The sequence below is a fragment of the Triturus cristatus genome, chromosome 2_1, assembly GCF_964204655.1.
Source record: "Triturus cristatus chromosome 2_1, aTriCri1.1, whole genome shotgun sequence".
Taxonomy (NCBI): Eukaryota; Metazoa; Chordata; class Amphibia; order Caudata; family Salamandridae; genus Triturus; species Triturus cristatus.
In genome coordinates, this window is record NC_140581.1 from 779,441,194 (window position 1) to 779,467,989 (window position 26,796).

Genomic DNA, 26,796 nt, shown 5'->3' on the forward strand with positions numbered 1-26,796 from the left:
ATTCTTTACCTCCAAGCATATAAAAAAAAAAAAAAAAAAAAAAAAGTGTAAAATTATTGTATTCCCTCGAAATTTTAAGGGCCTTATTGTGTGACAAATGTCCAGTATGCCCGTTTGGAGTGCAGAAAGGCTCCAGGCCCTCTAGGAGTGGACAGAACATCTGCTATTTTTGAAAAAATTCTCACTGATCTACAAAGAAAGCATTGGTACTGGTGCAGGTAAAAGTTGTGTTTACTTAGGTAGTTTTCTAGGAGAAAACTTTCTGCTTTGCATACAGGGTGACCAATTCTGTCATCTTCTAACCTAGGGAGCGAAAGTCGGTACGTATTCCTGTGGATAGCTGGACTGTAATACTCCAGAATAAATATGCTATCTTCCATAAAAAATTAATAGGATGAATCACTAAAGCTTCTGGGGAGGGAGCATCGAGTTTTGAATCAGTGTCCTGAGCTCCTCATCACTGGTGTGCCCTCACTTTCGTATGGAGTCCCATAAAGTGCTGGGGGTAATGGGCACACTTCACTAAATCTCTGTATGGTTACGGTCATAGGATGTCTGCACTTTTGCCCTAACGCTATTTACCTCCCTCAATTTGTGTGGTGGTAAATAATGTTTTACATCTGTCCGCAATCTTATGAAAAAATACTCTGGAGTGGATTAAAAACGTATAGAGGTAACACAAAAGCGCTTCATTTAGCTGCACTCTACCACACATGAATAGCAGAACAATAGTATCACGAGTGAACTTCCTTAAGTGAAGGTAGACATTTGTCACTGCTAGTTACTAGCGGCCATTACATCAGGACATGAGCACACTGGTACATGGTCTTGCTGTCTCTTTAACCACTAGGACCCCTTCCCCCCCCCCACACACACCTTAAGGCACTGCCCTGCCTTAATATCCGGACTAGGGTCAGTGAATCTTTGAGATATGGGCTCTTCTCAGCAGGACGTCACTCTCTCGGTAAGGTAGGTTCTGTACTTCACACATCAGGAGAATGTCGCGCCTCACCCAAATACTAAATAAGGCCGCAAATGAACATAACTGCTGCTTTGACAACAATTTCTGTGCTGTAGGATGAATTTGCATAGGTGAAAACCATTTTCACAACAAACAAGGAAGCATTCGTTCAGTCCTGTTTCAATGACATTCGAATACATATGGATTTTTTTTTTGTGCAGCCAAAAGCATTATCGTAGTCCGTCAACTGTGTTCAACAATAGGCACTGGGAAAACGGTCACCTCCTTGGTAATTGCTACGTCTCTTAATACAGCAAATAATGTTAGCAAAGTGTATTCCCACTGGACAACGCACTGTACAGCGTTTTCAGTAAATTGTGATCAGTTTGTGCTAGAAACAAGTTATTTTTGCTTAACTTTTATTGTGTGCAAGTGCAGTAAATCAAAGATTTCATGGTATACGCTGCAACTGCAAAATTGTGTATTTTCAGTGGCCCGATATATATATATTGCATGTATGATAATGGGTTCTATTGTAATTTATATGTCAATAACTGGACGACTAGTTTGGGCTTCGGTTTCGTGATCTAACTAGACTGAATATTGCACCATCAAACTATGTATTCCTGTATTTGAATTGGTGATACTGAAATTAACCACCCACCTTGTGAAAATTGCCAGGCTACCACACTCCACCCTACGACCACTACCACCTCACCAAATGTGCTGCATTCCAAGTAATTAACCACATTGCATAGCATTATAGAAACACTAACCAACGACGCGGACAGAGTAAGAAGCCAAACTCTCCGTTATAATTGCTTAACGTGTTCACGTATTTTAATTGTGACCTTGGCTTTAAAAAATTTGAACTTGTTAAAAACTTCTGCTGCCCTTCACCTGCATTACTTTGTAAGGGATACCGCAAAGTTTTAACTTAGCCGCTTTTGCACTTTCATTTTTCTAACCTCGCCACACTCGCTTTTATACTTTAACTTACCTATAGCTGGGGTTCCTGCTCACGCCACTTCGCTCTTTTCTCCTCACTCCGGATAAGCAGGCACCTTCCGCCCCACTCCCCGGTCCACCACAGCTTTTCCCGATTGAGTGGAGGGAGCTGGTGGCATTCAGGGCAAGCGTCCACCACCCCTGCTCCAACGTGAGGGCCTTCATTAGCTACTCCCGTAAACAATTGTTGGATCTCAGTAGGAGGGTGAAGCTTGATTGCAATGTATTTTTAATTTGGAAACTATTGGCTCTACCCGTCTCAGCTGCAATTTTGCTTTTGATACACGGTCTTGCAAAAGACATAGCACAACTATCACAGCTTTTAGCAATAAGGATACACAGGAAAAATCCCCTGCTAAAAGTAGGGCACCATCTCAAGGAATTTACCTTTTTCTATATTAATTGCCGATCGCTTCCCAAGCATAAGACAGACATCTTTGACCTCCTGATGAATGAACAGCCCAATGCTATTTGCCCCACCGAAACGTGGTTGCATGGGAGCTCAGGTCCCGATGTAGCGTCTGCTTTGCCCCCCCCCCCCCCCCCCCCAGACTATACGATAGTTGGTAAGGATCAGGGAGTTAAAACGGGAGGTGGCATTGCGGTTATTTATAACAACTTGTACACGTGTAAACTGGAAGACTTACCCTTTAAGGGATGCGAGGCCAGCTTATTTAAGCTTGCCTTGACCCCCCCCCCCCAGTTTACACACTCAGCGATTTTGCTTTACCGCCTACCTGGGCCCGCCGGGCCATGGGCCACATCCTTTTCTGACCTTATTGCCCCCCCCCCCCCCCATCTCTTGGACGCTGCTAACTTTACCATTTTAGGCGACCTGAATATTCATTTCGGTGGCCTAACTTGTACGACAAGCACTTTACTTATTTCTGACTTAGCAGCAATAAATATTCTACTTTGTAATTCAGGCGTCACCCATGTGGCGGGCCACTTACTGGACCCTATGTTTTCAAATGTATCTAACATTCTCTGCTATGCACCTCTTCCAGTACTCTGGTCAGATAATTTTTTTTAGTCGGTTTCAGGGTCAGGAAGGAACAGCAGAATGCACCTACACCAACTCTGGGTATAAAGCCGAAGTCTAGAGACTGAAGGAAATTAGATATAGAAGTTTTCAACAAGCTCCTAGCAAAAAATATTCTTGCCATTACTTCAGTTGGTCTGTCAGACCCGGACACCATCAATACTTGGATTTTAAAATCCATTGAAACATGCCTCCCATCTTCTATTAAAAAGAGGAGGAAGGACTATGCACCAGATTCCAAACTCGCATATAAATTGGCAAAAAAGGACTACTATTCTCTCTGTAATATTGCCCGAGCCGAATAAGTGAGCGCTACAATCACAACGGCACATAATAGCTCCAAAACCTTGTCTAAATTGGTTAAAGAACTATCTTGTGTGGCTTGCCAACCTCTCCACCCCCCCCCCCCATACTCACCGAATCCCAATGTGATGATCTAGCCAAGTTTCTCTGTAAAGTGGAAAAGATTTATTCGGCCGACACAGCAAATATGGCACAGCAAACGAAAATCTCCCTTCCAACACCGCGAAGTACTGCTTTGCTGGATTGTCAGACTGTAGCACCCTACAATACCCCTGGAGAATTAGTCGCCTCTTGATATAACCTCCTTTACACAGCTTTTAGATAGCCTTAAATTAGGCTCTCCTAGAGATCCCCTGCCTATTGCCGTACAGGCTCTCCTAGAGATCCCCTGCCTATTGCCGTACTACAGAAGTTGGAGCTGTCGTCTCTAAAGCTAATTATGGAATTGCTCAATGCATCCTTACAGGAAGCAATTGTTCCATCGGAATGGAAGCACGCCATGGTCCTCACCCTTTTGAAAAAAAGCCAATGCTAACCTGGCAGACCCATCTAATTTTCGTCTGATCTCCTTACTCCCGGTCTTCTCTAAAATATTAGAAACACACATTAACCGGTAACTGATGCACTTTGTTGATTCCCAAAAATGTCTGCACCCCTCAGTCCGGTTTTAGAGCTGGTTTCTCTACAGAAACTACTCTCCTTGGACTCACAGAAACATTGCGCCAACGTCTTGATACTGGTGAAACGGTGGCACTCGTATTGCTTGAGGAGTGCTGCTTTTGACACTGTATCGCACACAGTGTTATTGGAAGCTTTACAATCACTGGGTGTTGTTGGTGCAGCACTAAATTGGGTCACAGGTTTTCTGGCCGATCGTACATTCCAGGTCTTCTCTCGGTCAGCCAGTTCTAAGACCCAATGCTTCGCCCCATGGGGTAAAGCAGGCCTCCAGTCTTAGCCCGCTATTGTTCAATATTTACGTTAGACCTCTGGCGATGATCGCCGAAGGGTCTGGGTTGTCTATTTTCTCCTACGCCGATGACACCCAGATAATCTTCTCCCTCACCACAAAAGGGGCATCCATGCTATCATCTCACCAGTCGGGGCAGCGGAATATTGCAGGTTGGATGCAAGCCAACCTGCTAAAACTTAACGGTGAAAAGACTGAAGTACTAATTCTGGGGAAGAATAAAGATCTTTGGGGTACTCAGCACTGGCCTCATGAAATGGGTGCACTTCCCCCAAACTACGTCAGTAATCTAGGTGTTATCATTGATGACCAGCTAACAATGAAGCAACAAGCGATCCAGGTCGCCTCAACGTGCTTCACCATTCTAAAGTGGCTCAAAAAAAATTGTTTGGATACTGCTGCCTGGTCCCACTAAAAGAACAGTGGTCCAGGCTCTTATTACTTCCAGGCTGGACTATGGCAACGTTCTGTATCTAGGAGACAATAAGGAGGTGACACGTAAACTCCAGGCGGCACAGAACGCATTCGCCAGGCTGCTCTGCCAGGTTCCGAGAAGGGTTCCCATCTCAGGTTTGCTCCGGGTCCTTCACTGGCTCAGAGTGGAGAACCACATTAAATTCAAAGCCCCGAGTTATATGTACAAAATCAAATCAGGCACGGCTCCTTAGTACCTGAATGCCTTAGTCCACCCTTACCATCCATCGCGCCTTCTTCACTCTTCCACTCTGGCTTAAATTTCGATTCCCAGGACTAGACTGTCGCGAATGGGTGGCCGGTCTTTTTCCTGTCTGGGCCCCTCTGTGGAATTATATCCCATTGTCACTGCGCAACGAAACCATCTATGCGAATTTCTGAAAATGTTTAAAGACGTGTTTATTCAATCAGTAGTTCCTTTTCTACTCTGTTCGTGTCTGGCAGAGCCGGGAAACCTCTGGGTAGCTGTGCGCCTTATAAAATGAAATAACAATAACAATGACTCCAACAGCTGTAGAACAAGGGAGGTTAAGTATTTGTGAACTGAAATAGAACACCATATTACTTTTCTATTCCGTGGCTGGTGTGTGTTTGTGCACATTCTGGAGGCCATGTGCAATGTAAATATTTGTAGATTGCTGTATACGCTTTCCGGCCCCTCTAAACCACCGCCCACTTCCTTATGAAAAGCGTCAATCTGCTGGAATAAGCTCCTTATGGGGAAGCTACTTATTTACAGTTTAATCATACCGACCTTCGTGGAGGTTGTGTAGTTTTGAAGAAAAGTAGAGTAAAACATTTGAAACATACCACAAACATTACTCTTTACAATCAGGCCTGGGCGTAGTTCGCATAGTTTTGCTACGAGGAACTCCGCAAAGTTACAAAAAAACACCGCGAAGTTACGCGAGTGGCGGAGTGCAGTGCAAACTGCAGTTTGTGCTGGTATTCCTGACGCTTGGGTAGAAATTCTACCAGAGCGCCAGCTCGCGAACTTACCGTTCGCCATCACGAGCAGAGAAAAAACACCTCTGCACATCGCCAAACGGAGTTTTCTGCACTCCGCGGAGTGCAACTCTGCAAACGGAGTGAAGTTCACTGCCCAGGCCTATTTACAATCACAGTACTAGAAAAGGCTGGAAAATGTCCATTTAGAATCATTGCAAATAAATGAACATAAGCCTGTTGCATCCCATAAGCAGCCTACTTGCATATGCTTACATCAAGCATTCAACTAATTACATTATTTCTTGGTGGTCTGCAGTAGGATATGGGGCAATACTGAAACTTACAGGTCCACGTGGCTTCCATTTATCACAGGCCACGTGTGCAGTGAAACAATGTTGAGATTCCGATGGAGCAAACCATTTAAAATAACAGGAAGTTACGGACATTTTTCTTTAAAAAAAATAAATTATACTACTGGTCTTCAAGCATGTTTATTTAATAGGTCAATCACTTCAGGTTAGATTTTGCAATTTCTGAGATATGTATCAAGTGAAACCACATAGTCAAGGAATCTTAAGTAAGGGTCGAAAAACATAAATCACTTAACATGAGGCAAATGATAGACTCAACCAGAGCAACATGGGCTTTCAGGCATTGATAAGACACTCTTTTTAGCCAGGAGGCCAGCTCATCTGACGACCAGCAAGAAGATGGACATGAATGTGATATACGGACTGTCCGCCATCAGGACCTTCATTCAACACCAGTCGGTAGCCATTGGATACTCCCAATTCAGCAGCACACTTTGCTGCAACAATCATTAAATGTCCAAGAAGCTGAAAGGACAGGAGGGAAAAACATATTACAATTTTGCTTGTTCATATAAATAAAATTAAAAGTGAATATGCAGGTTGATTGGTTTCCTTAAATTGATGCAAATGGACACAATTTATCAACTCGAAAATAAATCAAAGAATGTTGAAAATGACCGAATTTATATAAAAATCCATTCCTATGACTGTAGTTACACTAAATTTGTGAGTTTTAAAAAAATACAATACAAAATTGGCCCTAGATTATTTAAAGAAAGGAACACAATAGATAAGCATGTACACCATGAAAAATGTGGACAACAACAAAACAATTATAGACATTCAAGGATATAAATACAAACTAACACAAAAAATTCAACACAACAACAAAGGCCTCATGCACATGGCTGCAATATGACTTGAGAGCAAGTCCCCACGAAGAAAGCTATGCAACTTTAGCAGAGCTAATGATGAATGAGAACCAAAACAGACAAGCAGAGACCCCCCCCAAAAAATAAATGACACAGGTGGGGTGGAGGGAAAGGAAGGGTTGTGACTTTCAGGATCCAAGGACCAGAGACCAAAGCTTCAGCAGTGTATATACACCAGAGAGCAGAGAATTAATTACAACTGGTAGTCAGGATCGAAGTGTTGCCACACATTCTGTTGACCACCTGCCATACGATGCAAGTAGCCACCTACCTTTAAGAAACCAGGAACAGTTCATAGAAGATCTAAGAAGTATGGTCTATGATTGGCTGGGAAAATTACAGGCGGCCAAGGAGTTCTTTAGAGAACACTTCCAAATTGGAAAATCATGCAAGTTCCTGACTTGGTTAAAGATTGGGACTTGGAAGGGACTGAAACATCTTGATTGTCAGCTACATAACCGAGGTAATTTGATCATCTGATATTTGGCAGATGGAAAATCATTCTAAACCAAATCCCCAAACTAATGCCTCAACACAGTAAAGAAGAATCTGTTCACAACGTGGACTACATCAACATATGCACAAATAACAGCTAAGAAAGAAACAGAATGGCCCCTGAAAGCAAAAAATAATTAAAAGGAAGCTTGGCTGCGTGCCCAATCAATGTCACAGGCAATAAACGGGCACAGCAGAACTGTCTCAATGAGAAATGGAGATAAAAAAAAGAGAAGCAAGGGGAAGCTAAATAAAAATACTAAATTTGTGTAGTTTTAAATACACAATCTTCACAAAATTCCTTTTTTCATGATAGAGTTGAAAGGTAAGGACAGGGTAGCCCCATAGGCTGCCATTATATGTCTCAGAAAATAGAAGCTGCACTTTAAAGATACCAGAGACCACCAGTATTCCACCATGCACAGCCAGTGGCAGTTAATTCAGATTTTTGAGGGCGATGAGAAGAGAATGCATGCTCTGTGTTATGGATCCCTGTGTCTATTCCACCGGGGAGGAGGGAGGGTTGCTCAGGACTTATCATGGAAATACCCCTACGAGAGAACAGGAGATACAGGTAAGAAACCGTTCCTTCTCTCGTAGGGGATTTCCAAGTACAGTCATAAGCACATGAATAGATTAGCAAGCCCATCCTTGTGTAAAAAAAAAAAAAAAAAAAGCAGTGGAAGGGACAGAGAAAGATATGTAGTTTTAAGCAAACAGGTTCCAAATGGAAAACTGTCCCACTTGAGCATCTGCCTTGGCATCTTGTGAAAGTATGAACTGACTTCCAGGTAGCAGCCTTGCGAATCTCTGCAATTGGAATATTACGAAGCAACGCCGCAGTAGCTGCTTTCCCTCTAGTCGAGTGAGCTTTAGGTTTACTAGCTAAGGATTTATTAGCTTTTTGGTAAGAGAAGGATGCAGAAAACAATCCATCTAGAGATGGACTGCTTAGAATTCGCCAGACCAGTATGGAGGAAACCATAATAACTGGTCATATCTCAGTAGATCCTTAGTTCTATCTAAATGGAATTTAAAAACCTGTCTTACATCTAGGGAATAAAGAGATCTTACTGCTGGGGTAGATGGATGCTGGAAAAAGGTAGGCAAGGAAATAGTCTGGTTCACATGAAAATCCGACACCACCATAGGAAGGAACTTCGGATGAGTCCTCAAACATTAGATGCGTGAAAAACTGTATGGCTGTTTACAGCATAGTGCCTGGATTTCGCTAACCCTGCAGGCGAAAGTAATCGCCACAAGGAAACAGTCTTCCAAGACAGATGCTGAAGAGAAGATGTATGGGCTCAAAAGGTTCTTGCATAAGACGAGAAAGTAGCACATTAAGTTCCCAGGGAGGAGAAGGACTATTAATGGGAGGAAAAACCTTTCAAAGCCTCTGGGAAATCTTTAATGACAAGAATTATTTAAAAGGAAGTTTGTGAAGGGCATTTCCTGTAGGCAGTAAGGGCTGCCAAGTGAACCTTAATGGAAGAAAATTGAAGGCCAGATTGTGCCAGATGAAGTAAATCTGGGAAGATGACATTATCCTGGCAAGAGGTAGGATCCTCATTCTTTGATGAGAACCAAATGTAGAATCTCTTCCATTTATGAGCATAGGCGGACTGCGTGGATGGCCGTCTAGCTTCTTTGAGGATGTCTATGCAGCTTTAGGGTAAGTTCAAGTGTCCATATTTTACTCTCATGAGCCATGCTGCCAAATTCAAAGAGGAAAGGTTGGGGTGCAACATCTGGCTTCTGAACTTCGTTAGTAGATCTGATCGGCTAGAAAGCCTGAAATGTGGACGGACAGCCCGGTGAAAGAGGTCCGTGAACCACCATGGACATGACCACTCTAGGCGAATCATTGTGGTCCGCGACTGTGCCAGCTTGATAAGGACTACTGGGAAGAGGGGAACTGGAGGAAAGGCATCAAGAAATCTGCCAGACATTCCCAAACGTTCCCGGTTGGTAGTACCTTGAAGCAAAGTTATGGCATTTGCTTTTTTCTGCAGTGGCAAACAAGTGGACCTCTGGAGCACCCCATATTCCAAAGATATCGTGGACCAGGCGTTGTTTAAGACCCACTCATGGTTTTCCTGGAGGAGTCTGCTTAGAGTCGGCCTGAGCATTTTGAACACCTGGGAGGCGAGTTGCTGTTATGGTCAGGTTTCTGGCCAGAAGCCACTTCCAGATCATCTGGGCTTTCCGAAGCAAAGGTCTGGACCTCAAGCCTCCCCGCTTGTTGAGGTAGTACATCATTTTTGTATTGTCCGTCTGTACAAGCAGGGAGTTAGAGTCGAGTGATGGACGAAAAACTTTCAGCGACATGTGAACTGCTCGTAGCTCTAGCACACTGATGTGGTTAAGTAGATTCCCTGTGTGACCGTTTTCCGTGGATTTGAAGTTGACCTGTATGGGCACCCCATCCCAGGAGAGAGGCATCCGAGATTATGGTCTGAAGAGGCGTCTGCTTGTGAAATGGGATCCCTCGTAGGAGATAGGTGGGATAGCACCACCATTTGATGGACCGGAAGGCGTGTTGAGACAATTGATTTCGGTCTTTCAAGTCTCCTGTTCATTGATCTAATTAATCTTCCAGGCATTCCTGCAGAGGTCTCATGTAGAGATGTGCATTCAGAGTAGGAATATGCAGGATTCCATCAAACCCAGGAGCGAGGATACCTTTCTCACAGTCGGGCAAGACAGTGTCATGAGAGCCTGAGACTTCAGAAGGATCGATAAGCATCTCTCCTCCGAAGGACACACATTTGCCATGCGAGTATCGATTGAAGCTCCCAAATATTGCAGTCACTGCATGGGAACCGAAGTGGGATTTGCCTGGCTGATATGAAGACCCAACCGAAGGAGAAGATCAGAAGTCCAATTGAAATGCAGCTGAGCTTCCTGAGTAGTGGATGCCTTGATTAGCCAATTGTCTAGATAGCGGTAGACGGACACTTTGTGCTCCCTCAGATGCGCGGCCACCACCGCCATGCATTGCGAGAAAGTCCTGGGTGCCGACTTCAGGCCGAATGGGAGCACACAGTAGTGGTTGTTCCCCACTGAACCTCAAGAATGTGTGATGCTGGACTACGATGGGAATGTGGAAGTATGCATCTTGAAGGTAGATTGCGCATAACCCACCTCCTCAATGTAACGGAGGGTAGATTTGGGGTCTCTCTCTCTCCATCTCGATCTATCTGTTCTGGTCTTACTTTTTGACAAGAAAGAATCTGAAGTATAGCCCCCTACCTAGTAAAGGAGGAACGGGCTCCACTGCCTTTTTCTTTAAGATAACGTCCACTTCCAGTTGTAATTGGCGTAATTGGCACAATTGGAATTTGGATTGTTTGTGGTATTGACAGTGGAGGGCTGATAAACCATTGCGAACAATATTCAGCACCCAATTGTCTTGCGTTATTTTTTGCCACCAATGTCAGGTAAATTCTGATGCTTCCCCCTACCTAACGGAGCGGGCTGCTGGCCTGGTCTTAGTCTTGTTTTCTCTGGCACAGCTGGAAGGAACGTCGGTACTGTGATCAAGTACCTAGCTGGCGGCCCCGACACCGCTGAGGGGTTTCAACCCTCTGTGTAGAGTAGTGTCGTCAAAAAAGACAGAAAGATTTGCTCTGCTCCATAGGCCTCTCCAGGCATACCGCTTTTAGTCTCTCCATTTCAGCTTTCATCCTGGCCATCTCCTCGTCGGCGTAAGAGCTGAAGAGTCATACCTGAAAATGTGAGATTCAGAATGCGTTCTTGCGATTCAGGCTTAAGGGACGTAAGGCGTAACCATGAATGCTGCTGTAATGGCACGCCATGGCAATACCCATGTGTAGCAGGGAGGGATGTGTCTGCTGCTGCACTTAATTTGATTAGAAACCATCAAACACTCTACGGCCAACCTCCCTAGAGAGCAGAGGATTTTAATGAGATACTTGCAAACCATTGGAGCGATTCCCACAGTGATGGGTCATATCTCCCCACAAGGCTGTGGCACTAGCAGCTTTCATGACAGTCGCTGCTGTGTTAAAAACTTTCCTCCCCGCCAAATCCATTTTGCAGCTTTCTTTATCTGGTGGTACTGTCAAAGTTGGAGCCATGGCATGTCGCTTTTTCGCAGCCACCACAATAATAGAATCTGGAGCTGGGTCTATCCTAAGGGATCCTGCTCTGGAGGACAGTATTTTTTCTGCAGCCTGTAAGGTGCAGACTTAATTGTAGAGGGTGTCTAGAAAAGCTCAATCGCCGATTCCAACAGTCCTGGCACCAGAGGAAGCAAAGGATGTGACACCTGTTTATGTTACAAAGTCTCACATATGATGGAAGTAGTAGGTGTTGGAGTGGAGACTGGTATGTTCAACTTGGAATCACCCCTCACTAAAACCTCTACAAACGTTGAAATGTCATCAACTGGTGAGATCTGTGAAGGAGGCGAATCAGTCAGTATAGGTGAATATCTGCCAGGGCTTGACAAGGAGGTATCTAGTACGTCTGGAATGAGACCTCCCTCTAGGATCGCAAGGACATGAATGAGTAGAGGATCTAGGACTACAAGAAAGGTGCCTCATGTGGGATCTAGATCTCGGTCTTCGTGGTGAAGATGGTGGAGGAAGTGGTAGAGGAGGAGTCGGTGGAGTCAGATCTTAGTTGCACGTTTGGAGACTGCTGAGGATACTGAGGAAGAAGAGAGCCTAGATGGGGAATAGGTTCCTGAAAAATCCGAATCGGACGTGTAAATACCTCTCTTCTTACGTGGCTCCCGTAGTCTTGAAGATGGTGTCAAAGTTTCCTAGGACATCTTTGACTCCCTCGATGTAGATCTACTAGTCGACTGCGACCTTAGACATCGCCTCGAAGGAGGAACTTGCTGGAACGTTGAGCGCCGGCCTCTCGGCGTTCACAGACGATGGGAGGGTCGTGATCGATGACAATTCGATGCCGATCGCCGGGGCAGTTTCGACATCTCGTGACTTTGCCAGTGAGACAAGGTGTCTCGACTGCGACCTACGAGGTGTCACGGTCGGAGGCGGACTTCCTGACGCTGACCGGAGGTGGTATCGTCGTCTGCTTCGAATAGGATTCATTTTTTTCTCAACGTTGAACGTCAACTGGACTCAGAGACCTGGTTCGACGGCAAACAGGTGGGCGCTGTACCTTCTCTTGACGTCAACCGGGACGGATGCAGTTTTTCAGCCTTTCTTCTGTTGGGGAGCCCCCCCACCAAGAGGTTGAAGACAGAGCCCTGGTAGATGAATGACCCTCTCCTCCACCTGGAGTCCCACCTGAAGACTTGACCTGCTGTTTTCTTGCCTCTTCTGCTCCCTGAAGCCGGATTTTCTCTCTGTCACACAGATTACGTTTTAATAAGGTTTTGCAGATGTAACAAGCATCAGGAACATGAAAAGCAGAAGACGAATTATGCACACTGAGGATCAGTCTTGGCCTTCTTCCTACCACAGTCTGGGCACTTATCAAAAAGAGACTGCATTTTTTTAAGGAAAAACTGCAAAGGTTGTCATAAAAATACAGAAACACTAAGAGGAAGACCAAAGACGGCAAGTGAAGTAATTTGCTAAAATCAGAAGTGAATTTTGAAGAGAAACACCAAATTGGTAGAGCTCAATGCTCCAGGGTACTGAAAGCAGGAGCCAGAAAAAAAGAAAAAAGAAAAAAGAAAAAAAAAAAAAAAAAAAACTGAAGTAACTGCCACTAGCTGTGCATGATGGAGTGGATACTGGTGGTCTCTGGGATCTTAAAGGCACAGCTTCTATTTTCAAAGACATAATGGCAGCCTATAGGGCTACTCTGTCCTTTCCTTTCAACTCGATCATGAAAAAAGGGATTTTGTGAAGATTATTCTGCGTGCTTAATACTACAAAAACACCAATTTAGTATGTTGGCTACCTTTTTCAATTCTTGATTAGAATGCGGCCAGTGTAGCCTATATATTTAGGCTGCCTTATTGTCCATCTCTTAAGTGTCTTTGCAGGCATTCCTTCGAAAGGCATAAAATATGCACTTAAGATACATCTGAAGTGCTCGCGGGGTCCCCGCACGCGAGTGGTACTATAGTGCCTATGACTATACATGGAATTCCCCTACTAGAGTAATAAACATATCCAAGGACATCCACTTGCAGCTAAAGTGGAGAAAGGAAATCTTCTGGAAAAACAAATGCGTCAAGAGTCAGGATGTTATTGGCTCTAGCAATCAATCCCCAGCATTTATGAAGCGCTGCAAGCATAAAAAGGCAACTAGAAGCTTATGCTAAATGAAGCTCAACCTCTGCACCTTCACGAAATGGCAAAACTTGATCCGAATTTCCTAAACCAACTGGTAAGGCATTGGATTGGAAGCAGGCAACTGTTTAGAAGGCTTGACGACAAGTCCACACTGATGATTCTTGGTGCAATAGATACATTTTGTATAATATTACATTTTTAAGCAGTTGGTAAGGCAAGAGACGGTTTCATGTATAATGAAGCCTCAATAAAAAAAAAAAAGAAATTCATGCATTCATGTCATGGACTGTAAACAGAATTCTGGCAGTTTAGAGGGAAGTCAGCATAGCTGCTGAAGCACTAGGATCATGTGAGCTCCTCTGCGCTTGTTTGTAACTACCCTTGCTGCAGTTTTGTAACACTTTGGTTTTCTGCGGGAATTTTTGATTTGCCAACAACTGAAGGCGTCATATTAAACCACCTATGAAAGTATCAACAGAGAGGGATGACCTGAATAAATTAGATTACAGACTATGATTTGAATGGGGATAAGTGTAGTCTCTGTGCTCCTGTCCAGTTGCAAGCCTAACGTTATCACCCAGAACTTCATTTATCGTTTTTTTAAATAAAATCTTGCAAATGGTTAGTTGCCACTTTTTCCAACCTTTGAGCAAAGTTATGTTTGAAAATAGAGCAATAGCTCAACGCTGGCCTTTTAACAGTACAGTGGCATGTCAGTGTACTAGAAATCTTACATAATGTTCAGATATGTGGAGTCACCATCTCATGTTCTTCCTTCAATGCTTTAGGTGGACACAAGATACCCAGGAAAGAAGGTAGCATTAAGAGCATTTGTTAGAAATTGAGTTATCTGGTTGACAGTATACACCCTGTCCAAGCAGGATCCACAATCCTAGACAGGGTAAGTTAGACACAACCTAAATTAACTTGAGCTCCCCCTCTGGTAGTTTGGCTCACAGCAGTCAGGCTTAACTTAAGAGGCAATGTGTAAAGTATTTGTGCAAACTTTTAATTACAATAACAGTGAAAACACCACAAAAAGAATCCACATCAGCTTTGAAAATAGAGTATTTTTTATCTGATTAAACCAAGACCAAAACAGCAAAAATTCAATAAGGAGAACATGATATGAATTTTTAAAGAATAAACGTGAAACCAGTGCTTAGAAGTCACTAGCGGAGAAAAAATTACTTTCTGGCCTGAGGGACCGGTGCAAATCCAAAGTTCAGGCCATCCGCGAAGGGAAAGGCGGCCTACAGGACCCATGCAGGGCATGCTAGGAAAGTACCTTGTATGGAGCAAAGCCCCGACATGGAACAGACAATGGGCCGGTATTTTCCCGACAATTCGGACACCGCTTCAGAGACGAGCCTCTCAGACTCTGTTCAAGATTCAGCGCTGCGTCAGAGCTTTGCAGTCGGGACTCACGTAGTCATAGAAACGGCAATGTGTCGGCATGGAGAAACTGTGCGTCAGTTTTTCAAGCAGTAGGGTCGATGCCCACTTCGAAAGTCTTGGATTCAAGGATGTGGAGAGCAGGTTTAGTTCCTCTCACGCCAAGACAAGAAGCAGCAGGCCAGCAGAGTACGTTGCAAAGTGGTAGTCTCTCCTGTAGCACAGCAATCCGCAGACCAGGACAGCAATGCAGGTAGCAAACTGGCAGTCCCTCCTACAGAATGTCTTTGTTTCAGCAAAGTTATGACTTGGTGGTGTCAGAGAGCCAGTACTTATACCCAGGTGTTCCTGTCGGGGGTGGGGGGTGTCAAAGAGGCCTTTGAAGATCTCCCTTTGTGTGACAGTCTAGGCAGAATGTCCAGGTGTCACCCAACCCAGACGTGTATACAGAGACGGGCAGAGGCACAGACTAGTCAAAATAATAAAAATACCCACTTTGTAAAAGTGGACTTTTCAGACTTACAATTTCAAATCAGACTTCACCATAGGTTGTGTTTTTAAATTGTGAGTCCAGAGACACCACACTCCAAATTTCTAGCAGCTCCAAATTGGAAATTACTCTTAAAGGTGTTTAAGGCAATGCCAATGTTAACCTACAGCTACAGATGGGTCTAGCAGTAGTAAAAAAAGAAGTTGGTACTTTTAAACTACCAGGACATAAAGAAAATCTCAAAAGTACATTTCCTACCTCTTAAATACACGGCATCTTGCCGAAATGGCAGTTTTACAACTGCACATTGGCTTTGCAGAGGCAGCCCTGAACCATGTTTAAAGGCTACTGAAGTGGGTGGCACCATCAGTGATGCAGGCCCAATAGTAGCATTTAATTTGAGGGCCTTGGGCACATATAGTGCATTTTACTAGGGACTTAAAAGTATTTTAAATAAGCCAATTGCAGATAAGCCAATGTTACCATGTTTTGAGTACAGAGCAAATGCACTTTAGCACTGGTAAAGTTCCCAGAATCGTAAAGACAACAAAAACAAATTAGGCAAAAAGGGGAGGAGGAAGGCAAAACGTTTGGGGTGACCATGCATAAAGGGCCATTTCCAAAAGCATTAATTTGAGACTGTTTCCTACAGCATACTTTTGCATAAGCTCCGACATCAGATGTAACAATTTTACCTTCAATGTCACACTCTTTCGTTTAGCTTCTAAAGGGGTGATCACTTAGATTGCGTGCTATTGAATATATCTCACTCTTCAATTTGTTCCTTGGTAGAATTAGCTGTATTATCAATTGTGTAAAACAAATTCTCTTTTAGCTTAGATAAGATCATTGTAATATGGTGGACAGCCTCCTATGATCCATTAAATTAATTCTATCACATCTTCCGAATAGTCTCCTCTCTTTACTCCATACTAACCACAGCCAGGCACTGGAGTTAATCATTCTCAGGATCGTAGGATGGCGGTAAATTATACCACTTGATAATATGATTGAAATCATCAGTTAGCAATTTCCTGACAAACTTCCTTCGATTATTCAGTCAGGATTGCAACATTTCGAAACACAGCTTTCGCATTTCATCAAGTTGGCTTTTCTTTGGTTAGTCCCTCACCAGAGGGAATAACATATCGTTATTTAACGAGTACACTTGCTCAGATAAAACCAATAACAAATCAAAAATTTCAATAGCCATGGGTTAGGATCCATTCTTTAAAATGCCCCTTTGATGTGTGGGAGGAGTAACATTTGTTCAAATTCCAAATGACAATGTCAGAATTAAAATCGGAGGTCATCTTACATCAATGGTTATGAAACCAGAGGTGAAGTCAGAGGAAAATAATTTTAGATTTAGCTACACGAGCAGTAGCCAGACACAAACACCTAGCCAAACAATCCCCTATAAAATCCAACTTTTAGAATGGCCAGTCAATTCAGGTCAGTAACTGACTATATTCAGATTCCACTGAAAACCTTGGCCCAGTTTCATATGAATGACATTGTCGAGACCAGAAAATAATCACAATTCTCTTTCTAACCTAGAAGTGAATATGCAGATGCAAGATGATCGCAAAAGTCGGGTCAGCAAAAAAGAAACCTCAGATGGTGCAAATGTATACAAGAAGAGCTAGTTGACTTGCTTAATACAGAGCAGATACAGACCAGTGCATCGCCTTTCGGAATCGACTAATCGCCTACTGCGGGAGCAGCAGTCATACCTCGCATTCTGAGTGCGAAGTGCCGCTTCTGATCAGCCATGGTTGGCTGTATGGCTTTACAACGATGCATCGCTTCGGCTGCACCTTGCATCTTCGTCGACGATGACGCATCGTGGATCAATCAGGGCAATTTGTTTCAACGAGCCCCAGTGGGTCCAGGTTGCCAGAATCTTTGACTTTGCCCGGCCCATCACAAGCAGAGAATCCATTTCAGAGCTTTTTGCTTCTGAGCACTATTTTGCATTTACGGTTTAAAAATTCATATCGCGACTTCGTTGCATTTTTGTCGTTTTGGTCTCGCTTTATTTATAAAGGTCCTTTTTTTCTAACCTGGTGTGGAGCCTTTGTGGCGTTTTCACTGTGTTACTGTTTGAAGTGCTGCACAAGTACTACACATTGCCTCTGTGCCAAGCTACCCGAGGGTGGGCACAGGATAATTTAGGGCATTGTGACTTACCCTGACTAGGATAGTGGTTCCTGCTTGGATAGGGTGCATAACTCTGCCAAACAGAAACCCAATTTCTAAAACTGAAGACCAGGAACATGGTACAACTTCAGGCTGGCAAGGTCAACCTAAGAAAATAAATGTTGGGTCTATGGCAGGGATCAGTTGTAAAACATACATATCCTCACCTGTAGATTCAGGTATGAGGCATAATGCTACACTATTTCTATGAACCTGTAATGTAGGAAGTTTAATGCACGAGTGGCAAACATCAATATATGTTAATAGTTTAGTTTGTTTTTTACTTCAAGAAAAGTCTAAAATGGGAAGATGCCCTTTAAAATTCGCTACTGCCCCTTATTAATTTGGCTTTCTAAATAATACTTTTCAGAAGGACGATATCAAAAGTTCACCAAAAGGGTAGACTAATTATCGTTACAGGATAAGTCATAATTAAGAGAGACCAGAATGAACTTACTGAAACTAAGCAACCATTGACAAAGCAATAGGTTTGGCTTTTGGATAGTGCATGCACATAGACTTCGCTTTGCATGTTCACAAACACTAGTACCAGAACAGCACATAAACACTTCAAATTCATAACGCACTTAGAAACCCTAAACTAGACAACCCTGCATATAGGTATTTATGCACATAGACCCAAGACATCAAGGCATATTGACAACTGGAAATGCAGCCAATCACGCACCAACACTAAGAGAGGCAAAAGCACACTGACAGAACACAAGCATGTTTACACAGAACGTTGTTGGTGTCACATACATGCAGTGCCGAATTTGAGCCGGGCCACCGGCCCTCATTTCTTAGGACAGGCACTGTTTTTTTCAGAATTAGATATTTACCAAGTGCAAGAGAGGGAGAAACAAAGCGGAAAGACAGAGGAAGACTGATAACCCATCAAAAACGGATAAAGTAGGAATGTCGGTTGTTGTTTAAAAGAGCATTAGGTATATTCAAGACATCCCAAGCTTAGTAAAAAGAATTACTGCAGTTAAAGACTGGACAAACATAGGTAAAGCTCGAGAATGTGTATGCATATGTTTCGTAAGTAAATCCGTTTGAAGTAGACGCTTTTTTAGGTCGAGGACTACCGGTCTGCCGAAGGCAGAACCGGAAGTCGGAGATTTAATGTTTTCTAGAGTGGCTATTTAGCCCGCCTCTCTTTTAGCTTCTCCTCCATTGGCTGGCTTCCTAAACGGAGGACAGCCATTGGAGGAGAGAGCCGTCCCTCCAAATAGGCTCCGTCTTTTTCAGATTCGGGGGCGTATTCCTTGCTGTTCTTTCCACTTTTTAGCCACGCCCTTTTACAACAGCAGGAACACGCCCCCGAATCCGAAAAAGTTTGGAAGCTCCCATCCGCCATTTTTTATCCATCGTCTGGCCTTGAGGATCTTCTTGCTGTTGCTCCTGCGCGCTGCCCGCCGCCCGCCTAGTTAAGCCCTGTATCTTAATCAGTAACCACGTTTCCATCTACTACTCGTGTGTCGCCCCAGCGCTGCGTCCTCCTCGCTTCCCTGCACACCGGGTTTTCACGCCGTGCCTTTTGTTTGCGGTGAGTGTAGTTTCTTTGGGCCCAAGGAATGGCAGCGATTGAGTGCCATAATTCAAGGCACAAACCGTGGGTAGGAAAGTGGCAATCGGATTAAAAACAGAACCGGGAGACGATGGTAGAGAGTAAACAAAGGTAAACTGGAGACGGCATAAAGTGTATGTGAGTGTATGCGTGTTGCAGAGGCCTTTAAGACTTCATAAAGTGCGTGTGTGTGCGTGTGTTGCAGCGGCCTTTGAGACTTCATAAAGTGTGTGCGCGTGTGTTGCAGCGGCCTTTGAGACTTCATAAAGTGCGTGCGTGCGTTGCAGAGGCCGTGGAGAATATGAATACACCGTGCGCTTGTGTTGGGCGTTTTTCAGATTTCAGTTCATGTTGGCCGCACTAAACCTCCTGAGCAGCACAGACCCGTTGAAGACTCTTCTCCCCCCCCCTCCCCCTTTTGGGAGCCAGCCCTATCGATCCTGCCCCCCCCCCCCCCCTTGTGTGGGTTCAGGAGGGCCTGGTCTATTCATGGCCGGAGGCGGTAAACAGCCGCTTCCATGTGACCCTCCCTCACCTGGTTGCTCCAGAGAACACGTCGAGCTGTGAAGTGAGCAAACATTTGTTCCTTCCGTGCACAAAGCCTCCGATTCCCGCCCCGCTCTCCTCCTGCCCCCTCCCCAGTCCGCGCTCCTCCTGCCCCGAGTCCACCCTCCTCCTGCACTGTCCTCCTTAAAGAGCCCCGCTGCATCTCAGACACATGGTAGTAGGTACTAGTGCAAACCGTGGTACTCTGGGTCGCCGGGGCTTTAAGTGCTTTAAAAATAAGTGACGGTCCTTGAAACGGGCAAGGTCTATATAATCATGATCGTGGCTTAAACATGTTCACTAAAATTCCCATAGAGTACCACCCTACCCACACATTTTCATAGAATTGCAACTGCGACTGGCATACGCGATCATGGCTCTGTGCGCTTTCTAAAGAGGCCAAGGATTGGATGAGCACGTATTCTGAGCACCTTTTTGCCCCTGACAGACACTAAGAGAAACTGGCGCTGCCTTCAGCCACAACTCCCATGCACCCTGTTGTAAACACCTGCAGGGCCCTCATTTCCAGCTAATCACCAGACAAGAGTAATCGTTGTCAGAAAAAAAAGATACTTTCCTTGGCATCCTGGCAAAGCTTCACAGCGAATGCCAGTTTAATGTTTTGTGCTGAACTTTGCATCAGTCTGATACATCGCATTTTGCGTTGACTAATGGAACTGTATTTAGAGCTCGCTCTTGTCAGGCCATGAATGAGGGAAATCTCAGAGCCGGGTATTAAGCAGCAGAAAATATCTGTTGAAGGAGCTGCAAGTTTCTTTTATGCATTTAAATAAGTGCAGATTAGTTTGAAGTGTGTTGCTATACGCTAGCAATGCCTTCTCGCGTTCAGTTAATGGAATATGGCATGCTCTTTTTACACGTCTGAAAGTAATGTTCTTGGAGAAGCATGCGTAGCTGGAAGACAAATGGCAGGAAACAGCGGGAAGTTCGTGCAACAGAAAAATGACTCGATCTTCTGTCTTTTTTCCGCAGAAACGATGCCCCATTAGTTGGGGCTTTTGGTAGGGAGTTTGTCTGGGCATCGGATAGGGTCTCCTTGTTGAACGGAAATGGGTTCATTCTGGCGTGTGCCCGGAGAACGCTGTGTTCCCAGCCCGACTGCACTCACTTCTCCTAAGAGGCTTTCCTAAAGAAGGGAAGGCCACGCCAGCTCTCCCTGCTGCCAAATCCCAGAACCGTGCAGCATTTGTCGCCTTTCATCTAATTGAGTTGTCATGCTGGCTGCCGAATAAATAGTGAGCTACCATTAAGTAGATTGACTTGCACACTGGTTAGCGACTTTCACAGTCGGGGTGTTTTGTTCTGACGATTTGGATTAGGCTGGCTTTCTCATGTATGTTTGGGTTCTTTCATAACTCCGGCATTTTAGCCCCACTCTCTCAAAACATCACTACCTCACTCTCTAGCTCACAACCTCACAACTTCACTCTCTCTCACTCACTACCTCAATCACTCTATCTCACTACCTCACTCTTTCTATCTCACTAACTCACTTTCACTCTCTTTCACTACCTCTCTCTCTATCTCACTACATCACAACATCACTCTATGCTTATATATCACTACCTCACAACATCCCTCTCCCTCACTACCTCGCTCTCTATCTCACTACCTCGCTCTCTATCTCACTACCTCGCTCTCTATCTCTCTATCTCACTACCTCGCTCTCTATCTCTCTATCTCACTACCTCGCTCTCTATCTCTCTATCTCACTACCTCGCTCTCTATTTCAATACCTCACTCTCTATTTCAATACCTCACTCTCTATTTCAATACCTCACTCTCTATTTCAATACCTCACTCTCTATTTCAATACCTCACTCTCTATTTCAATACCTCACTCTCTATTTCAATACCTCACTCTCTATTTCAATACCTCACTCTCTATTTCAATACCTCACTCTCTATTTCAATACCTCACTCTCTATTTCAATACCTCACTCTCTATTTCAATACCTCACTCTATTTCAATACCTCACTCTCTATTTCAATACCTCACTCTCTATTTCAATACCTCACTCTCTATTTCAATACCTCACTCTCTATTTCAATACCTCACTCTCTATTTCAATACCTCACTCTCTATTTCAATACCTCACTCTCTCTCTCCTAATGCAATAGGTATCACATATGCAAAAAAAAGGTAATGCCAATAGAAATGACAATGCCATTTATTTAGGGATACAAAAATGATTAAAAAAATAATTCGCAATACCAATAGCTCTACCTATAATATTGCCGAGACCATTGCATTGTAAATGCTTGTTTTTATATACACTCACTATAAAAGACACAAGTCCTGTGTAAGTAAAAGCTAAGTTCAAGACGTTTGTAAAACGATATTAACCACCCTCTGGTTGCTTCACAAGTGCTTTGGCATTTGGGTAAATATAGTAATGGCCATTTAGTTTATCAAGTACGGTGGCGCATACAAAGGATGCTCACAATGAATAGGTTGCAAAAGCTGGCAAAGCTTTAAAGTCCTAAGCACCATCTATGAAACAGATATGATGGAATCTGACGAGCCATGGTTTTGTGAACCAGCTGAGTGAGGCATATGTATGACTTGAGGTGGACTGAATTACCCAAATGCTAGGGAGAATAGGAGATTCAAAGGGTTTTCAGAAATTGACACAATCACACATCTCAGATGTAGCGGTTGGGAACATTACAAGGAGGAGCCCTAAACAAAGTTTTTGACCGCCAAATATCTTGGATATGGCCAAACAAGATAGATTTATGGGCAGTCGGGGAGATTCTATATTATATATTAGACTAGGTGTTTTGAAGATTGCAGTTTCTTTAACCCGTTCCGTGCTCATGACGGAACCACTCCGTCATGAGCCACGGGCGCCGTGTGCTCATGACGGAGTGGTTTCGTCATGCTGCGGCCGTTGGCGGCCGCTCCGCCCACACGGCGCTAATTCCCCGCCTGTGCGGGCGATTAGCGCAGTGGGCAGAGTCATGACGGAACCACTCCGTCATGAGCACAGCTCGCCCGTGACTCATGACGGCGTGGTTCCGTCATGAGTACAGCGGCGCCGCACTGCCCTCAAACCCCCCCCAGCGCCGCGGCGGAATTCGTGCGGTGGCGAAGGGGTTAATTGGGAGGGATTGTAGGAATTTCAAGGCCAGAGAGATGTGGGCATGTTGTTTCAGAACAAACAACTGAAATGATGCAGTTTTGAACTCTGAATCTTTGAGAGTGAAGCATTGTGGAGGCCTGCGTATGAACTGCGGCAGTAATCCATGCCTTAAATGACAACTGCTTGGATTAAAAAAAATTCTGAGAACAACTTTTAGTTGGCTTTGATGATGGAATGCAGTTTGAGACCGTGAAGCTCGAGGTAAAACTGGGTCCTTGTCTTGCATGTGACATACCACCTTGTAGAAGTCTAGAACAGAAAAGGGGGCATAGAAACACTGAAATAGTGTTGATGACAAGACAGAGCCCTGAGGAATATTACATTTTATGGTGGTTGTTATGGAGAGGAAAGGCCAAGGTTTTACTTGATGGGAACAGATCTGCAAGCACAAAGTAGTTCCTCCAAAGTGACTGTCAAAGACCATCTTTCTATTTGCACAGGAACGTCAAAAGTGTCGAAGAGATGTTCAACAATATTACTGCACAGAAGTGGCCCTGGTTGCAGGAGTGGGGTAGTTCCTCCCTGACATTTAATAGAGTGGTCTCCGTGTCCAAACGCGGTCCCATACCTGTAAAGAGATACTCAAGAGGCCATTTGCCTTCAAGTGGGAAAACATCTGGCAGGTAATAATGGTTTTAAGTACCCAATTCACATTAGATAGGTCAGGGATGAGGTTGTAGTTGGAAATATCTGGATCAGCAGTGGATTTCTATATGCTAAGCATGATGATGATTGCATATTTGAAGCCCTGAGAAATTATTCCACTGGAGAGGAAGTTTTTAGGCTAGCAAAAAATGAGAATGAGAGTTTTAAGTCCCAGGCTTATGACTCTGGCATTGCAGATTCCCAAAAAGGGAACAATTTATTGGCAGAAGTCAGGATATTGCTAGGCAGAGTACAAAAGCTGGTGCTATCCCGCAAAATGTGAACATAAAAGCAAGACTCGGAAGACATAGCTCAGGAAACATTAAGAGAGGCAAGAAGGCAGGTGCGTGAGCGTTGTGGAAAGCCGATCTCACGGGATACTTGAGGAAAAGCATGGTCTAAGCGGACTGTCTACAATACATACCGGCAGATAGGTTGGATGCATCCTGGGCGAGGATAGGTTGTTGGACGAACTCAATGAGGCTGGTGCAGGAGGCTGGGGCTCTGACTGCTCAAGCATTGAAGGCATTTCTTTTGGCGGTAACCGGAGCAAAGGTGAAGGTGCTCCGGGGGTCCCAGAAGATTCGGTGATACATTGTGACCATAAAAGTAGGATTGTTAGCTTCAAAGGCTCGTTGATACATTGTAGCCGCGAGAGAAGGATTGTCAGTTTAAAATTTTTTTTTTAAAAAAAAGCGTCATGCCCCTGAAGGGAAAATCCCTGCTGAAAGACAACGGAGCTGCTGGAGGAGTCAAGGTGATATCCTCGACTCGGCGTGCAGTCATGGATGGGAAGAGCCTGAGCGATACTCTCCCTGCAGGTCTGAACGAGGAAGGGCCCGACAACAGTAAACACACAGGGGAACAGCACCCTGTTAACATGGCAACCAGACCCAAACAGCATACAGTGCCTGGGATGTTTGCTGACCGTGGTTCTACAGGCATTCTGGGGAAAAAAAGTAACAAGCAAAGGTAAACCAACCAATCGCTAAAAAAAAAGAAATATACATTGGTAGCTATAGAGACATGGTGCTGGCAGAAGGAGCTATAAAAGATAATCCCTCCAACGCAGGAGAGCTTCCCCTAGGGGCTGAAGTACTGGATAACTGTCGCAAAAACTGGTAAATTGCCTGAAAAGAATTCTGAGAGTATTAATTCTGGTATGGATTCTGTGATAACAAGAGATGAAAGCACTTTACAACAAGGAGTTATTCATGTTCCTATGCAAATAACACAAGAAACTCCCACTCACAAGGCTCAAACATAAAGCGAAGAGCTCTCACCCAGATGGATGGCAAACATTTAGTGACACCAGAAGGGGATAACGTTTATTCTCGGACGGATGAGTCCGATCTGTCTAACAGCGAGAAGGATGGAACAGATGATGATCTCACAGAGAGGGGGGGGGGGGGGGGAGGAAGAGATAGTGGCAGAGATAGTGGCAGCCCCCCCACGAGGCTTGATACTCAAAAACATATGCATGTTCATATCAAGAGAAGCACAAGAGGGTCAGACAAAGATAAGGGCTTTACATCTGACTACAGCCAGACAACGTAAGTGCAGACAGAAGCTCGCCTCGAACATAAGAGGGCCCATTTGGCAACTAAAAAACTTCAGGGAGCTGTGCGTAAAGTAAACAAAGCCTGTACGGAAATCTCTGAACATACAACTGTGTTGTAAGAGCGAATTGGACAACTTGAGACCGGGGCAGAACACACAGATCAGCATATCGCTTCTAATGAAAGCAAGATGACTGATGTACTTTGGAAGCTGGAGGCCTTTGAAAATAGACAGCGGTGGAACAATCTAGGACTACTCTGGATTGCAGAGAAAGCAGAAGGTGACGACATTCGCGGCTTTGTCCCGAGGCTACTAAAGGGTACCTTACCTGAACTGGCTCATTGGAATTGGGAATCGGAGGTGCAGAGAGTGCACAGATTCCCTATGATGCTTAAAAAGAGGGCAGGGCAAGACGAGAAACCAAGAGCCATCCTTATTTTTTTGGGGGGAACTTTCTTCTTCGTCAATCCATATTTGAGAAAGCCAGGCCCGACGCAAGAAGGGTAGCAGAGGGGCACTCCTTTTTCGTTCGACCTGACTTCTGTCACACAACAGTCAAGAGGAGATGGAGACTGCGGCAGCCAATCACACCATTTCAGAAACTGGGCTGTGAAGTCTTTTTAATGAATCCTGTAGACTCAAGGTAACCTGCAAGGACACAACTAGGGTATTCACGTCAGAGATTCAAGCCCAGGAGTTTTTACAGGAACTTTCTAAGTAGTAAGAGATGGTTGAAGGACTAACTAGGTTTTTGGTTGATCTTTTTGTTCCTTTTGTTTTCTTCCTCTATACTTCTGGTCTCTATGTGGTAGGAAGCTAGGGGCACAACAACACGCAGGAGGCTTCACAAGGGTCTATGGACCTTTGCCTTTTTGAGGGGGGTGGGGAGGAGCAGTGGGAGGAAAAGGTTAAGATCCAAAGGAAGAAAGGGATGGTTTTTATTTACACTTCCGTAGGCACATGTATCACAGGTTGTTTTGTTATTTGATGTTTGTTCACTGTATTTTCACTAATGAGGAAGCTTAGAATCGCTTCAATTAATATCTGCGGGCTGAATGACCCCCAGAAGAGAAGGAGTCTGCCTTGGTGTCCAGTTCCTGAAGGCAGATATGGTTTGTCTTCAGGAGACACACATTGAAGCCTGTAGAAGGGGCTACTGGAGATGACAGGTTATCAATTGATAAAGCACTACGCAAGATACAAAGACAAGAGGGGTGGCGGTAATGGCACGGAAGGGATTGGGTAGATTCCCGCGCTCATCCGCTGATAAAATGGGAAGGTGGGTAATTACACAATGCTGTATAGATAACAGGATGTTTACACTTTGCTCAGTATATGGCTCAGTGTTGGATGACGCAGCACTGTACGAGTGGCTGAATATCGAATTAGTTGGTTGGCCCCTTCCTCTCATCTTCTGTGGAGATTTGATTATTAATAGGAGTTGTTAGGTTTCCAATCTTAAGGGTGTAGTGTACCAAGGTCGGAAACCCAAAGTTTACAAGTCCTTGTTACAACTTAGATCTTTGCAT

At 44.3% G+C, this 26,796-nt stretch overlaps 1 protein-coding gene across 1 annotated transcript in view; it reads right to left on the bottom strand.

The window, feature by feature from the left end:
* Positions 1-6,181: 6,181 nt before the first annotated feature.
* LOC146865866 (adenosine 5'-monophosphoramidase HINT1-like) overlaps positions 6,182-26,796 on the bottom strand; it is a 77,772-nt gene continuing 57,157 nt past the window's right edge. Inside the window, exon 3 of the mRNA XM_085632716.1 lies at positions 6,182-6,542. Within this exon, the coding sequence (XP_085488842.1) occupies positions 6,378-6,542 (165 nt within the window). The 3' untranslated portion in view covers positions 6,182-6,377. The remainder of the gene's footprint in view (positions 6,543-26,796) is intronic.